Source organism: Channa argus, chromosome 6 (assembly GCF_033026475.1).
Source record: "Channa argus isolate prfri chromosome 6, Channa argus male v1.0, whole genome shotgun sequence".
NCBI lineage: Eukaryota > Metazoa > Chordata > Actinopteri > Anabantiformes > Channidae > Channa > Channa argus.
In genome coordinates, this window is record NC_090202.1 from 5,224,794 (window position 1) to 5,242,745 (window position 17,952).

The following is a 17,952-nucleotide window of genomic DNA, read 5'->3' on the forward strand; positions in this document are numbered from 1 at the left end:
AGTCTGCAGCTGCTAATTTAACAGTCACTCGGACTTGTCTGTGCTGCCACATGGTGGATGTTAGTGGAGGTGACACTGACCAGAAACCAGCTAAGGCAAACATACAGTATGGTACAGTAGGTGGAGGAAATTTTCAAAATAACAGTAAAATGTCTTTATTTACATTTTTCACACAAATGTCTTTAATACAGTTATAATATTAATATTCTAACTAATTTTATAATATTATTTTAAGTCCCGTGTTTGTCTACACAGCTGACACATCACAGCTTGAGTAATAGACACAATGGTGAATTTGATATGGTGCTAGGTATACTCATGCTAGGTTGGACACTAAAGAGGGTGACGTGGATTTGTACAGGTTGGCCAGACAAAGAGATAGAGATGGGAAGGATGTGCAACAGGTTAGTGTGATTAAAGATAAGGATGGAAATGTACTGACAGGTGGCAGGAGTGTGATGGTAAGATGGAAGGAGTAATTTGAAGAGTTGATGAACGAGGAAAATGAAAGTGAACGAAGAGTAGATGAGGTGACTGGTGTGAAGCAGGAAGTAGCAAAGATTAGTAAGAGTGAAGTGAGGAAGATGTTGAAGAGGATGAAGAGTGGAAAGGCAGTTGGTCCTGATGACATACCTGTGGAGGTATGGAAGTGTCTAGGAGAGGTGGCAGTAGAGTTTCTGACTAGTTTGTTTAACAAGATCTTGGACAGTGAGAGGATGCTGAGGACTGGAGGAGAAGTGTACTGGTACCAATTTTTAAGAACAAGGGAGATGTGCAGAGCTGTGGCAACTACAGAGGAATAAAGCTGATGAGCCAAACAATGAAGTTGTGGGAAAAAGTAGTGGAAGCTCGCAGCAAGACAGAATAGATGTGTGTGAATGAGAGGGACCCAGGTGCAACGGTGAGGTTACAGGGAGCAGAGGTGGAGAAGGTGCAGGACTTTAAGTACTTAGGGTCAACGGTTCAGAGCAACGGAGAGTGTGGAACAGAGGTGAAGAAGAAAGTGCAAGCAGGTTGGAACGGGTGGAGAAAAGTGTCAGGTTTGTTGTGTGATAAAAGAGTATCAGCGAGAATGAAAGGAAAGATGTTCAAGACGGTGGTGAGACCAGAGATGTTGTTCAGCTTAGAGACAGTGGCACTGAAGAAAAGACAGGAGGCAGAGCTGGAGGTAGCAGAGCTTAAGATGTTGAGGTTCTCTTTGGGAGTGACGAGGATGGACAGGATCAGGAATGAGTACATCAGAGGGACAGCTCATGTTAGATGTTTTGGAGATAAAGTCAGAGAGGCCAGATTGAGGTGGTTTGGACATGTTCAGAGGAGAAACTGTGAATATATCGGTAGAAGGATGCTGAGGTTGGAGCTGCCAGGCAGGAGGTCTAGAGGAAGACCAAAGAGTTGGTGTGAGAGAAGAGGATGCAGAGGACAGAGTTAGATGGAGACACACATGATTCGCTGTGGCGACACCTGAAAGGGAGCAGACGAAAGGAAAAGAAGAAAGAAGAAGATCATAGCAACATGTTGGCCGTTGTCCATAGACAATCATAGCACACCATGCTAGCTGCTGTCTTAACATCTAGATGAATGTCATACTCCCTTCCAGTAACCAGGCCCTCAAAGTCATGAACTTGCATTGCCACAACAGCTGTACTGCAAAAACCCAGTGCAATATGAAGTAACCACGTGACCAACCCAGAGCTGGGTTACTGTAATAATATCACGTACCCTAGTAATGAGTACAATAGAAGTCTCAGTAATAATATTCCAGTTACTCCCTCTAAAAACAGCTTGTTATAATGTTATGCTTGTTGTCACCGCAGCAAAAATTGCTTTAAAATCTGACATTAAATATTTGTGGTTATCATACTTTCTTAGACACGTCACTATTAGCAGCACCATAAGCAGTAGTCTGGCTGGAAGATGAAAGGGCCTGGATTCAGGGGCTGTAAATATTCGCAGTACTTTGATTTTGTCAGGACAAAAGATGATTAGAACATTATTGTAATATGAACATTTTGTGCAGGTAAGATTCTTTCCACCGTGAAAAACCCGACCTCAAACCTCCCGAAACACTCACTGAGACACCACAGCAATGTAAACCTTGTGGGGATACACCACAACCAAATGAACTCTGCAGCCATTGAGGATTGCTGTTGCCCTTCAGTGGCTAAATAACTTTATAGGCCTCATATGTGATGGATGAAATATTGGACATTTTCACTATTGACTCTCTGTCTTTCAGACCTTAACCCTTTGGAAAAGTAATATACCAAGTAAATATACACAGACACAGTAGCTAACTTTGTTAATCAACGTGTATTTGTCCATCTCGGGGTTAAATACATGACACATCACAATTCTGACAGAAACTTATTCTTAGCAAAGCCAAGTTCTAGATATTTCCGGAGCCCATAAACCTGTATCTGAGCTCTGAGCTCCCAAAAACTCATCTAATGTACAGGGGTCATGAATCAGGTGGAAGTGAAGTTTTTTTTTTTAACTAAAGTGTGTTTATTGAATGGAATTAATTGAAGTTTTGTGTCTTTGGTTTTCATCATTTCATTGAAATCCAGTTCTTCAAATTAGCTGCAGCATTTTGATTGACATTTACTCACAAATATTAATTTACTGCAGTGACAGTTTTTACAGTTTTGTTTGCATTGATTTCATTTAGGTGACATGTAAAAGGGGACACACAGCATAACCCTTTTTCTTTTTTTACAATTTTCTATCCACCTGTAGCATCACTGCTGTAATGGAAGAACATGCCTTTATAGTGGCAAGAGTTATTCTTTACAAAGGGGGAATCAAACCTATATTTTATCTATTAATTAATTGCATAAAGTTTCACAATTAGCTGATATAAAACAGTGCTACACATCATACAATCATAATTTTACACTTGACATTGACAAATTGGATTGTCATGCAGCAGTGTGCAGGGATATTGCACTGGACAGAAGCGTTGTCATGATGACTAATCCACTGCTGACCAGAGCAACATGGCCTCTAGAGTAATACACCGGCCTTCCATTCAAGGGCTGCACTGGTCTGTAGGTTTTGACCATTTGCTCTCCATTAGACACTTTAAGCTGCGAGAATGCAGCGAGCTGCAACAAGAAGATGAAAGAACAACAAACACATGAAAATTTCACCTCTGAGGTAAGAAAATGACAAATTCATTACATAAAAACAGTAGAAATACCTTTTTATTTTCAGTTTTTACTTAAGAGGTATGTTCCCAGTTATTTGAGTATGTCTTCAAATAATAGACATGTGTCCATTTGAACTCTGAATCATGTTCCTTCTGTTTATACAATCCTTTAAAAACTAAAGTCTAAGTTTCTATGACTTTAGTTTAGGATGTAAATTTACAAGAATGTTTCTAAACCTCCCTCTGACTTCCCTTCTTCTTCTTCTTTTACTTTCAGCTGTTCCCTTTCAGGTGTCGCCACAGCGAATCGTGTGTCTCCATCTAACTCTGTCCTCTGCATCCTCTTCTCTCACACCAACTAGCTTCATGTCCTCTCTCACTACATCCATAAATCTCCTCTTTGTTCTTCCTCTAGACCTCCTGCCTGGCAGCTCCAACCTCAGCATCCTTCTACCGATATATTGACAGTTTCTCCTCTGAACATGTCCAAACCACCTCAATCTGGCCTCTCTGACTTTATCTCCAAACCATCTAACATGAGCTGTCCCTCTAATGTCCTCATTCCTGATCCTGTCCATCCTCGTCTCTCCCAAAGAGAACCTCAACATCTTAAGCTCGGGCATCCTCTCAGTCTCCAAGATCTTGTTAAACAAACTAGTCAGAAACTCTACTGCCACCTCTCCTGGACACTTCCATACCTCCACAGGTTTGTCATCAGGACAAACTGCATTTCCACTCTTCATCCTCTTCAACGTCCTTCTCACTTCACTCTTACTAATCTTTGCTACTTCCTGCTTCACACCAGTCACCTCTTCTACTCTTGGTTCCCTTTCACTTTCCTTATTCATCAACTCTTCAAAGTTCTCCTTCCATCTTCCCATCACACTCCTGGCACCTGTCAATACATTTCCATCCTCATCTTTAATCACTCTAACCTGCTGCACATCCTTCCCATCTCTATCTCTTGTCTGGCCAACCTGTACAAATCCACCTCTCCCTCTTTAGTGTCCAACCTAGAATACAAGTCCTCATATGTCAGTCCTCCTTCAGTCCTCTCAGTGTCCCACTTCTTCTTTCTCTGTATACATTCTTGTTCTTCCTCGTTCCACCACTAAGTCTCCTTGTCCACTTTCCTCTTTCCAGATGACACACCGAGTACCCTCCTACCTGTCTCCCTGATCAAATTAGCTGTAGTGGTCCAGTCATCTGGAAGCACCTCCAAACCACCCAGAGCCTGTCTCAGCTCCTCCCTGAAAGCTACACAACATTCTTCCTTTTTCAACTTCATCCTCTGCTCTGCCATAGTCCTCTTCATCTTCCTCACCACCAGAGTCATTTTACACACCACCATCCTGTGTTGTCTGGCTACACTCTCCCCTACCAATACTTTACAGTCACTGATCTCTTTCAGATTACAACATCTACACAAGATGTCGTCCACCTGAGTGCTTCTACTTCCGCTCTTATACGTCACCCTATGTTCCTGCCTCTTCTGGAAGAAAGTGTTCACTACGGCCATTTCCATCCTCTTTGCAAAGTCAACCACCATCTGTCCTTCTGTGTTCCTGTCCTGAAGACCAAATCTGCCCATAACATTCTCATCACCTCTGTTCCATTCACCTACATGTCCATTGAAATCTGCACCAATCACCACTCTCTTACCTCTGGGGATGTTCTGCATCACTTCATCTATCTCACTCCAGATTTTCTCCTTCTCTTCTAACTCACATCCTACCTGTGAGGTATAACCACTAACTACATGGAACATCACGCTTTCAATTTCCAGCTTCAGACTCATCAACCTGTCTGATTCTCTTTTCACCTCTAGAACATTCCTCACAAACTCCTCTTTCAGGATAAATCCTACTCCATTTCTCTTCCTATCTGACCCATGGTAGTTTAATTTTGCATGTGTTTTTTGTCGGATGTGCTTCCTGACACAACTCTCTGCATTTATCCAGACTTGGGACTGGTACAAGAAGACACTGTCCTGTGCCCCCTTGCGGTTGCATTCTCCCTCTGATTTCCCTATAATAAAATATTTCTCTGCTACTAACTGAAAAACTCCTGATGACATCATCCAGAGGACTTTTTCATGATAGGGAGTTTAGATGATGTAATTTGGGGGAGCTCTGGAAAAGCAGGTTGACCATGATTACAAACCCCATACTAAAAGGAACAAGATAATATAATTTGAACTGAATATTCCTCCAAGTGATGTCATCTGGAGGAATTTTTCAGAATAAAAAGAAACAATCTCTTCACGTTCTGTATGAACAAGAGGAATGAATACAGCAAACAAAGCTTGTTCTAGCATTCATATGAACACCTGACTATAAGTTAAAGACAGATTTGAAAATGTGTGAAGGTGTCCTTTAAAAGTTCTCCAATCAAAATGTTTATAATAACAGCAGATTAAATGACCACTTGTAGTGATAAGAGCCAAACAAGAGCTAAAAGAGAGCGAATTTTGGACTTGCATTCAGAAAGTGGCCAGAAATTCCAAGTTAAGGCCTGATTGTTAACACATTTATCATATCTTCTTTATAATGTGACAGTGTGACAAACAAAAGCTTGTGTTTACAGGGTTAGGTGTGTTGGTACGTGCAGAAATTTCCCAAAGTTGACTCATATGACTGCTCATATGAAAAGGTGTATTTAGGTGTAGTGACAATAATAACCTGTGTCCTGCTGAGAAGAACAACGTTTTCAAACAGACTCCAGACGACAGCCTCATCACAGCTGGGTGTAGTGAGGGAGCCATCATAGCGAAAGTACTTGGTCAGACTCTCTTGAGGAGGAATGAACATTTGCAGGGACACACCTGACAGAGTTGTGCTGCTTGCTGGTTTTACAAAGTATTAACAAAAACATGAAAAAGAAGCATAAAATAAATATTAAACAGCAATATGGTTGTTTTATGTCACAATAAGAACAATTAGCAGCGCAGTTACAGTAGGACACTGTAGAGAATGTAAACTTGACAAATCACACACGAAAACCCAGCAGCGAATACAGGTCATTTGATATTGTCAATATATGATGGTCAGTGATTTTTTTGATATAGCACAATTATTTCTGTGTGTTTAAAAACAAACATAAGGCAGCACCAGTTCACAGAAAGGGACAAGAAAGATAATAAGTACTTTTACTTTTAATACTTTAAATAAATTATAATTCACGTAATTACTTTTATTTAAGTAGAAATGTCAGCGTAACACTTTAACTTTTACTGGAGTACATTTTTGTACTTTTACTTAACTACATTTTGTAGTTGTACTTCATCCACCGCTTACAAAATGTAATGTAACTTCACATTCTCTGTAGACAACGTGGGTGGGGGATCGTAAAACACTATTTTCTTTTTTTCCCTGTACCATAACAGCAGACACTACTTACAGGGTTGTGTGATGTTTTTGAGAGCATTTATAAGGGGATCGAAATTCTTATTTGCAGATCTGCCCTCCTGGAATGAAAGAACGACATGTTCAAGTTACTTACCAAGCTAACAAACATTTATGTAAAAAACCTACAGTAAATGATTTGTATCACACTGATGGTGACGCAGATATAAGAGCCAAGTCAATCAGTGCATAGTTCCTGAAAATATAAAAACATACTGAAAATACAGTGTGTGTCCTGACAACAGAGACTCTGAAATAACTGTGGAACAACAACATTTTTCTGAAGGGTTTATGTTGTTGCAATAGAAAATCATAGAAAATATATTCGGTTTCTAACATTAACCTAATAAATGTTTTATTTCTGTCTGTGTTAGAATTTCCTTTGCAAAAATAAATAAATAATTGTTTATTGAAATATGACAGTCAAACTGTACTTTGTAAAGTTGCTTATAACTGGTGATTACTTCATTTCACAGTGTTTGTGCTGTTTAACTATGTATTTCTTGATTTATTTGCAAAAACTGACTTTTTCTTTATGTATGAAATATATATATTTTCACAAATATGAAAAACATATTTCCAAAATTAAGCAAATACACACTCTTATATTTTTATGATAACTACTTCAAAACATTGAATTTTTTGCAAGATATTAAAATTAAATTACCTGAAAGAAAAATCCTAGAACAGCTACACCTGAGCGATCTCTTACAGCCTGGGATAAAGAGTCATATTCTTCTTTTATGTGAACAATATGCATCTGTCAGTGGGATAGAATATGTCAATGTTGTTGCTTTTGGCATCTTTTTCTTATAACTTCAAAGTAACTTTTCACTGATATGAATATAGTACACACTTTTATCCTCATGTTTCATACCTCCATTGGAAACTGTTCTCCATCAATCCAGTGTTCAGACCCTGGTCCTCCTTCTTTGCCCCAGTGCAGGTGGACCTGAATGGCCTTATAAGGTACAGGCAATTTTCCTCCTTTAATCTTTATAGTTGAGGGCAAATCCAGTTGAACTAGAAAATTATTGAAGTCATCATTAAAAATGTTTGGCACAAAAAAAATGAATGTTGGCCAAATTAAAAAGAAAACTTAAGCTGAACATCTCTGAAAATAAAACTACAACCCAAAACACAGACTAAGCCAAACATTGGACAGGGGACGTCAATCTTACAGTTTTTACAATATTTTATGTTTATTTATCTCAAAATGACCACACATAAAATTACATGTTTCTTATTCAGACACTAAACTTTCTCAACATGACAGACAAATATAGAACAAAACAAATACTGTGAAAACTGCTTCAATGCCCCATAGGTAAAAATACTGTATTAATTTTATGACCCTGTGATTAAAAGTCCATCGGGGGCATTGCCAAAACAACAAAGTGAAGCCAAATCGATTGTTATCTTGAAGAGGGAGAGAGAGCATTAACCAATGATAGTGACCACAGTTGTTTCTCAATCTGCCTTCTTCTTTGTACTTGTGTTCTAGCAGGCTTGTGAAATTTCATCAGTCAAAGACAAAGTACTGTTCCAATTCAAAGTTCGCATCTAACCAATTACAGATCTAATAAACGGAAGTGTTCCTGCTACACCTGCTTCACTGAGGACACTTTGGACACGAGGTCTCCCAGAATGCACTGTATGCAAACCAGAGGCCTTGACAGAGAGTTTGAGCCAAATTTAATCGTAGTATTACTGTTATTATGTCTCTATAAGAAGTTATAATATTTTTGTGGTCAGGAGCCAGCAGCCCAGGTTCTGAGAGTTCAGTTCAGGAGTCTGAACTTGATGTTCTCTGTATTGAAAAACTGGTTTGCATCTGCCTGAGAAAAGCTAATGCAGTGCAGCTTCCTGTACAGTCGAGGGATGTGAAGCTGCTGCTTGTTCACAACGGTATTTTCACCTTTACACAGCCTAGCGAAGAATATGGAAACAGAAAACAAAGGCTTTTGAAATACCATAAAGTTTACATAAGTATGAAGGAGAGCAAACAATAACAGGGGCAACAACAAAGCAGCAACTTTATTGCAGGGACTGCTTGCGTTTTGGCACTGATAAGACATGGCTTCTGGCCATGGACGTTTGACAAATTATGTGGAGCCACATCAGCGTTCAGCCACCTGCACACTACCTGAAATCAGCTAGAGAGTGAAGCTGGTGAACTAACTTCATCAACATCATTGTCGCCAGTAATCCAATAATGCCAACTATGCACTTGCAGCTTTATTATTAAGATGTTTATTTTTATATGCTCTATCATGTTAATTTTTCTATCTCACACTCGCTATAGTGCTTGTCAGCATTGTTTTATTAAATTATAGTCTAACTTTGCAAAGTATTTTTCCTTGCGAGTTTTGGTCGATGCTTTTTTCTTGTGCACAATAGGTCTTATAACTACAGTAGGTCTGTTTTGTGCAGCCCATTCAGATGTCTGTGGCTCTTTCTCCCATGTGTTGTCCAGTGGTGATAGTACTGCACGTAGATCAAGAGCAAAAAAAAACCTAGTGCAAAGGCTGCTAGTCTGGCTGTCCAGACTACATATTCGAGAGGCAGACAAAAGACATTCATTTGAAGAAAGCAATGTAAAAGTTCTAGCCAGAGAGCTGAAACACCTGAGACTCATGACCATTCAGTTAGAGCTTAAGAGGACTGTTGGATGAGAGGTGAAACAACTTCAAGAATCTCAAGCACATCCAGTTACCACCAAGTAGCACCTTTGAGATATTTGCTATACAGCCAGTTAACCTTAGCTTGACTGATTCAAATCACTCAGAAGCATATATCCTTATTGTCTCTGCACCAATCTTCTTTCAAAACTTAACTTCACTTATCACAAAGACTTACCAGTATGACCATTGTTTGTGAAATTTCCATGAAAAGTATTTTGATAGCCAATAAGTTCAAAGGGACCGAGACAATCATCTCGAAGGACTCTCCTAGTAACAATGTTAACAGGAGACTGATATCGACCACGACAGGGCTGGAAAACCTCTCCCCATGCATCTGGACCTTTGTAGGCAAAAATAGAAAAAGAAAACTCCAATAATGCAAACTGTCTTTTCGATGTAAACAATGAATATCAGCAGCAAGTCTTTAAGTTTACCTGAACAGCTGTGATTGCAACTAACTTGGGACTGGTAGCACCATTCTGGGACAACAGGTTTAAAAGTTATTTGGTAGAGAATGAAAAACATCAAGAGCCAATGCAGCCCTACAGTGGAGGATTTGTTTCTCTCCACAGCAAATTACTTACAAAAAATTGTCTATGAACATATTCTGAAAAATGTATTCAATTTTAAATTCACTTGAGAGCATATTCCTTAGAGAACTTACCTGCCCCTGAGACGATCTCCATGGCCGATGCAAACAATAAGAAAATAGGTACAAACAGCATTGTGCAGTATTTGTGCTGTATCTATCAGAGTCTGCTGTGCTCAATGCTTTAATGACGGCCAACCTGCCGTTATAAAGCAGGTCGGCCCTCCTTACTATGCCGCCTACTCTGCATGTTTTAGATTTATGACTTCTGATTTCTGACCAGTAAAACATAGCAAACAGTCCTATCTGAAGCCTGATATTATCAAGATAATGGATGGACCCTTACTCACAAGGGTTGGCGTTAACAATGCTATTAAGATAGTCGAATAAACACCTTGTGACCTTTAGAATTTGTAAAATTATAACTTGTGTATTGTATTTAAGTATAGATTCCAAATCAAACAACAAAGATGTCCTTTAACTTTAGACTGTCAGCTTTACTTTAAGAGACTGCTGAAAAATACTGATAAACCATGTAGGAATTACAATCATATTTATTGATAGCCCTTTAAAATTAATAGCATCATAAGTACTTACAGCCGAGACAGTTGGCTGCTCTGCTGTTCAATAGCCAGGCGTGTGTCAATCAATTATTAGTTGAATTACAAGTAGATAAAAGGTCTTGAAGTTTTGTCAAGTGCATTTGCATTTGGAATCCGTTGTTGTTTCCTCTGTTTGTACAAATCCCAAGGTGATTTCATTGTTGGTCAAAAATCTGTCATTAGGCTAAAGAAATTCGTCATAGAGGTAAAAAAAACCACAAAGAGATAAAAAAAATAGGTAGAGCACACTGGAGAGGTCAGGAGGTCAGGAAGACCTCATTTGTCTGTGACTACAGTCCTGCCATTGCAGACTTGCATCCTCCTTCCTGCCCTGATTGTTCCCCGTACACCTGCACAGCTGTGCCCCAACTTCCCAAATCTGTCTCTCTGCCTAAATACTGGCCCAGTTTTATTTATACTGTCTCCTATGCCTTCTTTGCCACAGCTCTCCAACCTTTGTTATGTCACTGCATTCGTGTTTATTGACCTTCTTTCTCCTTTTTTAACCACCTGGGCAGTGAAACACACTGCTGAACTGATCCTGATTGGTTTGATAGCAGTGTAAAATCAAAGTGTAGATGGGCTTACAGAGAGTCAGGTGGGCTCCTTAAGGCCCATTACCACGTGTGGTTTGAATGTTCAATGCTTAGTATTAATAACATCCACTTCAGTACATTTTCATACATATGTACAGTACAGTCAGTACAGTCATACATTTTTTTCATTAAAGCTGTAGCTGCCATCAAATTCAGAAAGAGCAAAACCTTTTCTAAAAAAAAAACAACATTTCCTGTTTCAACATTTGATATGTTTCAACGTTCTATTGACAATCATACCCAAACCTAGTAGTTCAGATTCACAAACTCCATTAGGGTTGCATGGTTTAAAAAAACTCTGTTTACAGAAAAGCTGGAATGTTGTCCAAAATGTAAATAAAAAGACACATTACAACATGCTAAATTCTCAAAAAACTCAGAAACCTAAATATGTGATAGGTGTGGTTGTTGCTAGAGAACTTAGAATTAAATAAAGGGATCTGCTACAGTATAACTAATGTGTCATACTGTGTGTTTGCCAACATTTTCCTATTTTTTTTAATAATGTGTGACCAAAGTGTTTTAGTTCCAGATTTAATTTCTGTTTCTAGAGAAACATCTGGAGAGAATCAGAGAGTCAGAAAGTCAGAAATTTGCTAGAACCATGAAAATAATTTTTACATAGAACAGGGACGTGTGACCTGTTCCTCTGGACTTTGTGTAGTGGGTGAATGAAGGTCATTTTTATGATCCGTTCTTTTATACTGTCCTGAGTAATTACACAAAAAGAACACATCCATATATCTACATATCTATCCATATATCATTTTAATTATTGAGTTTATTGTAAATGCTGAGTTTTATCGTGGCTGGTGGGATTGGGGACAGTTAAAAAGTTTTCTCAGAAGTCATATATAAACAGATTCATAAAACAACAATAAAGTGGAAGTAAGTTATTTTTCTTTGTTGCATTATAAAACAGTCAAAATAGTGCCAGCTACTGACATGGCTTAAAATCAATCTCTGTTAAGACGATGAGATTCATGAGAACAATCTGGTCACATAAGGTATAAAAGTTACAACCTAGTATGACAATGGTTTGTTATTGGGTCACACACATTTTTCTCTCTTTGTAAACCTGTATCGTGTGGCTGCAGCCTATGCTTAGCGTATTTTATAAAATTAGTTCATCATGGTTGTACATCTCAGATTGTCTGCCCTGCAAAACTTATGTATAGGGCAGAAATTCTGTACACACAAACAAAGAAACTGATCTGAACAAAAAAAATAAAATAAATAAAGATCTGCAGTCTGTAAAACTGTTCAAATATTCAGACTAATGAGCAAAAGAAAATATATAAAGAAAGAAAATAAGAAGAAAATATGTCATCTTTTTAGAACCTGAACTCCAACTTAGTTGCTTCCGTTGAGTGTTGGCCAACTGCACAGCAGCTCCCCCATCGGTGTGTGTGTGATTATGAGTGTGAAGAGGTGAATGAGAAGCAGTGTGAAAAGCTTTGATTGCCAATAGGTAGAAAAGCGCTATATAAGTGTAACATTCAAAGCAATAGAAAATAAAATTTAAATCAAACACGATACGCTTGATCAAAAACTGAAGCGCTACAGCAAAGTGTGTGATTTCCATGTTTGACTTTTATGAATTTGCACCATTTAAAAAAGTGTTTTCACTTTCTCATTATTGGTCATTGTGTATAGATTGTTTATTTATTTATTTATTTACAACATGATAAAGTCTGCAAAAGCTCCAGGGGCGCTTGAAGAATAGATATTATAGCATAAATTAAGTGAGGCAGTAGTCCCAGTGTATGTCCCAGTGGTAATGAGGGAAGCACTGTAAGAACACATGCACGCCTGCAACACAACCACTCCCACTGGTCTGCCTTCATCAGTACTCGACTCCTGGAGCTCAGGTTCGGCTTTGCTGCCAATCCTTTGCTGCTGCCAGTGTGTCTCTGTTGATCCTGCAAGTTACCAGTTCCTATGGACCGCTGGAGGGGAAGAGTGGCTCTGGTGACCGGAGCCTCGGTCGGAATCGGGGCGGCCATAGTCAAGGAGCTGGTCCGGTTCGGTATGAGGGTGGTGGGCTGTGCCAGGGACATCGAAAAGTTACAGGTTTGTTCTGAAGTTAATATAGTTACATTCTGTAAATGTCTCAACAAAACCTGGTTCATGGTCACGTTAAAACAAGAAGTGAACGTGTGAGACGATTTAAATTAAATTTAACGCCAAAATACGTCAATACTAACGTTATTTCACGAACTTACTTTTCATATTTAGGTTTTTGTTCAAAGCAGCTTAAGAACTTAAAATGAGGCTTTTTAAAACTATTTACAAACTATTATCCAACATCAGGTATTAATGAAAATGTTTTAGATTTGCAATATTTGTGGAAGTAAACATTAAGGAGATCGTAGATACGTTAATCCAAAACCAAGGAATATAAGAAAGTCTATTTGAAATCTGCTCCTACTTACGCACCTACAACAGTATCAAGTGTTCACATAGAATTTAATTCATTGGACATAATTTGTATTTTTATAATGAAATTAGTTAATTAGTACTTTCAAGTAAAGTACTTCCTCCTCTACTGTTAAAGGGTATTACAAATATTTTATAATGTTGTTACTGTAGAAACAAAAAAGGGTCAGTCCCACTATACAAAGGATCTTTTGCTCTGGCACCATTGTGTAAGCTAGTGTTATGGGTGTGCAAAACTGATTTATTCCATTGCATTTCTTGTGACTCCTGGTTAAATCAGCTGACAGGAAACCACACACACACACACACACACACAAATGGTCACATTATGTTGGCTGTAAACCTTTCATCTCTCTCAAACCTTCCTTTCTCGTGAGAAAGGACACTCCTGTTGATGTCAAAAGATGATAGCCTCCATCATTCATCCATCAGTGATACAGGTAATGTTTTATAGCACAGGCAGGTCACCTCACCTGCTACAACCAAACCTTACGAGCATTGTTATTAAGGTTTGTGAAATAAAACATTAATCTGTAAAAGAAAAAGGGAAGTGGTGCTGTTAAACACAGATAAGGACATAAATTGAATGGATGCGGCAACTGTGGACTATGTGGCTAATTGGCCCTAAAACTGAGGTCTGTTTATGGTTTGACACAGTTATAATTTAGGATGGTCAGGAACATTTTCGGAGGGTCAAGAGAAAGTTTCTGTAAAAAGCCTTAACATCAGCCCTGACAAAGTCTTATGACAGCAGAGCAGACATAGAAATAGACAAGATCGTTGGTGCTTTTTTACTGCGTCTGTTCAGCTCATGATGTGGAACTTTGGTATTGTTTAATATAAACACCCATCATCACAACAGTTAAGTTACAAATAAAAGTAGGTTCAGGTTTGTAAAATACATATATTTATATATATATTTTCACTTAAAAGCTAAATTACAACAAAATGTGGTATACTGGGAGTCAGTCTATCACACTCAGCCCACCCCCTCTCCCCCAGCTCTGATACATCTCTGGTTCTCTCTTTACGCTCTACCACATTCTGCACAGCTCTTCATGTATTAGCGTTATCAAATTAAAATAAAATCTTCATAATAAGGGAGGTTTGGGACATAGTTCTAGTAAAAACTTGTGACAAAAGTTGCTCCTGAAGCTGATGGTCTCGCATCTTTTTTTTGTTATTTCAGATACTGGCAGCTGAGTGTCAAACTGCAGGCTACAGTGGTGTGTTCATGCCCTTCAAGTGCGATCTGAACAACGAAGAGGAGATTTTGTCCATGTTCTCTGCCATTAAAGAGCAGCACAAAGGGGTGGATGTCTGCATCAACAATGCTGGTCTGGCTCTTCCAGAGCCACTTTTAAGTGGCAAAACCAGTGGCTGGAAGAACCTACTGAATGTAAGAGCTTAAGGTTGATTTTCATAGTCGAAAGTGTCTCATTGTCCAGTTTTACAAAACACCACATAGCATGAAAATTCACAAATCATCAAACTCCATGGAAATGAGACACTTTTTTCTAGAACATTACAGTCTGACAAATGCTGACTGCATTGTTTTACACAGCGGCACCGATTCAACGAGTCTTTCTGCACAGCTCTGGGATCAGCTGTTCCACCAAATTTCTATTTACCGCTTGATGTCTTGCAGGTGAACGTGCTTGCTTTGAGTATATGCACGCGTGAAGCTTATCAGTCTATGAAAGAAAGGAATGTGGACGATGGGCACATTGTAAACATCAACAGGTAAAGTCTCCCTCAGTAATACTGACTGATGTTCATGCTAATGACGTATAGTTCTGTTGATTTAATATTTTGAAATATTTCCTCACCACCGATCACATTTTACTGTAATTATTGCAGTCCACTAGAAACATAATATTAGTAATATGATAACCATTTATGGGACTAATAAACAATATTATTTTATTAATTACTTTACTTGTTATTGTATTTTCCTAATGAATTGCAGTCTGTAACAAATCCTAAAATAGTGAAATTCACTCAGAACTGTCTAAGCAACAGTTTGAAACCTGAAGATATTTAGTTAACAAAACAAAGGTTGCAAAGTCTCACTATCCAGAACAGACTCCATGAAATATGGCAATGTTCACAAGAAAACATGTATCTCCCTAACAAAATATACAAAAAAAAGAAGGTACCTGGGCAAAAATCTATCATCTCATAAGTATAAATAATTATAAGATCTGAACATCTAAATCATTTTGACTCAAGTAATAAACAACATAAGAAAATATCTGAAAAATGTTATTATACCATTGAAAAAATCTAGGGAAACCCTCAGCAACATAAACATATGTGGAAACTCTACAGAAAATAGTCATGAAATACCAGTTAATAAATAGAATAATTATTGCAGCTCTAGACTTTTTAGTAAAGGGTTTGACACTTGTTTCTTCTATCACCCAGTCTATTGTGGTTTTTAGTTAACTGACCATTGATAGATGTTGTTCAAACTTCACATGTAGAAGGGAATTTGATCAGATGTGTGCTTCTGCTGACTTTCAAGTCATAGCCCAAATCTGCTTCTGTTACAGCGTATGTGGACATCAGGTACTTCACTTAACTGATATGCATTTCTACACCGCCACCAAGTTTGCTGTGACGGCCCTGACAGAGAGCCTGAGGCAGGAGTTGCGTGATGCCAACACCAACATCAGAGCCACAGTAAGTCACTGTAATCACTGTCAGTAGCTCTGCGAAAAAAAAACATGTTTTACTCTCAGATTTTCTGCACCTCAAACCTGCTATGATGCCACTATTGACATATTTCATGCAAAAGGTACACACTTAAGTTTAGACACGGTCAGTTTATCCCAATTGCGTCCGTAAATGTAAATGTGAGATCCACTCTGGCAGGTGAGATCGCAGTGATGTCAGCCGGTCGCAGCACGGACCCTAGGAGGAGCGACCGCTGTCTGCCTTCATTCCTGTTGGAGGCCAAAAGCTTTGTTTTAGTAAACTCTGTATTAAGTTGCTGCTGGCCTGTGTTTGTTTTATTGGATAACACAAAAGTGGGCGGACTCCCCACATATCAGTACAGAAATACATAAATGCATATAAACCCTCGACTGTCGATTTGTTTAGTTCAATGTTAAAAACACAAAGTCTTGGTGGATAGTCTATTGACATTGGTGTTCTCTTTGGTGTTTTCTCTCTTGCCAGAGTCTTCCTTTATCTAATGTGGGGACAATGGGATTCATATTTTTCATTTTAGAACTTTTTAGACAAATGCAGACGATTTAATGACATTCCCTCATTTGTGAAAATCCCTTCTTTCAGTCCATTTCTCCTGGCATGGTGGAGACAGAATTTGCTTGGCGCCTTCACAGAGACAATCCCGCTAAAGCTGTTGCTAAATATTCTCAATTTAAGGTGCAGGCTACATATTATTCCTACATTCCTCTATGACAGTATAAATGTAGTTGAACCATTTAAGCCCTCTGTAACGTTTTACTTTTCTCCTCCAGCCTTTGGAAGCGGTGGATGTTGCGAATGCTGTTATATACGTCCTGAGTGCCCCTCCCAATGTGCAGGTATTTTCATCATCCTTTTGCTTTGATTCATCTCACACATTTCTGGCTTGTTGACTGTAAAGTATCAGTAGTTAACCTGCAATGAGATAACCTTCACATGTCTTACCGTTTAGATTGAAGACATCCAGGTGCAAGCAGTGGGGCAGGTGTCATTGCCCTTGGCTGTGTGACGGCCAAAATAGTGCTATGACACATGCCTCATCTTCAACAGGGCAGGTTGTTGTCGCTTAAATGTTCATTTAGAGTGGACTCCTGTTTAACAGTTCTCCAATAAATGAACAATTTGACAAAAAAATTTGCTTCTATGAGTTAATTTGTGACAAAACATATTGTGTTATGTAAAGACACTGTGGTTAGTGCATTCGCTTCACAGCAACAAGTTTAGGGTTTAAACCTGCGGTTTTGAGATCTGATTTGCATGTTTTTTCCCATTCTGTGAATGTAACGCAGGAGGTGTGGGGCTCTGGGAGCTGAGAGCCTGAATAAAAGAGCGGACAAGAAAGAGGAAAGAGAGAGAGGATCACATTGCCGGAGAGGCAAAGAGATTCTTACCTCAGGACAACATGAACATATTGTTCTTTCAGGTTTAACCTGAACCACTGAGATTGGTAATAACTGTTCCAAGCCCTGAAATTAATGGATAAAAAGCAACTACTTAAAAGTTAATACATATAAATGTAGTTAACATTGAAGAGTCAGACTGTCAGATGGCAGCATGAAGGTAGCACAATAAAAATAAGCCATGATGCACGTTTGAGCCTTAAAGTCTGTTTGCAGGTGGAAATGAATGAAGTACAAGTACTTCGTTACTGTAATTAAATCATTTCTTCACATATCTGCACTTTACTTAAGTAGATTTGATTATGGCTACTTTGACTTTTACTCCGCCACATATAAAAGCAAATATTTATACTTTTTACTCCATTACAGTTC

The 17,952-nt window shown here is 38.6% G+C and overlaps 2 protein-coding genes across 3 annotated transcripts; one reads left to right on the forward strand and one right to left on the reverse strand.

The window, feature by feature from the left end:
• Positions 1 to 240: 240 nt before the first annotated feature.
• Positions 241 to 10,043, reverse strand: ca4b (carbonic anhydrase IV b). The gene is made up of 8 exons (XM_067508751.1): positions 9,904 to 10,043; positions 9,674 to 9,718; positions 9,415 to 9,579; positions 7,433 to 7,578; positions 7,223 to 7,315; positions 6,551 to 6,617; positions 5,833 to 5,996; positions 241 to 3,107 (listed from the first exon to the last, which is right to left on the reverse strand). The coding sequence occupies exons 1-8, from the start codon at positions 9,962 to 9,964 to the stop codon at positions 2,922 to 2,924; spliced, it is 927 nt and encodes a 308-aa protein (XP_067364852.1). The 5' UTR covers positions 9,965 to 10,043; the 3' UTR covers positions 241 to 2,921.
• A 2,772-nt stretch (positions 10,044 to 12,815) lies between these two features.
• LOC137128953 (dehydrogenase/reductase SDR family member 11-like) lies at positions 12,816 to 17,285 on the forward strand. Of its 2 annotated transcripts, none has more exons than XM_067507676.1 (7): positions 12,816 to 13,099; positions 14,655 to 14,864; positions 15,030 to 15,208; positions 16,021 to 16,150; positions 16,766 to 16,858; positions 16,954 to 17,019; positions 17,133 to 17,285. In XM_067507676.1, exons 1-7 carry the CDS (start codon positions 12,968 to 12,970, stop codon positions 17,187 to 17,189), a joined length of 867 nt encoding a protein of 288 aa, XP_067363777.1. In that variant the 5' UTR covers positions 12,816 to 12,967; the 3' UTR covers positions 17,190 to 17,285. The 2 variants fall into 2 exon arrangements, with proteins under 2 accessions (XP_067363777.1, XP_067363778.1); XM_067507677.1 differs by having other exon boundaries at positions 12,820 to 13,099; positions 15,114 to 15,208.
• Positions 17,286 to 17,952: the final 667 nt, after the last annotated feature.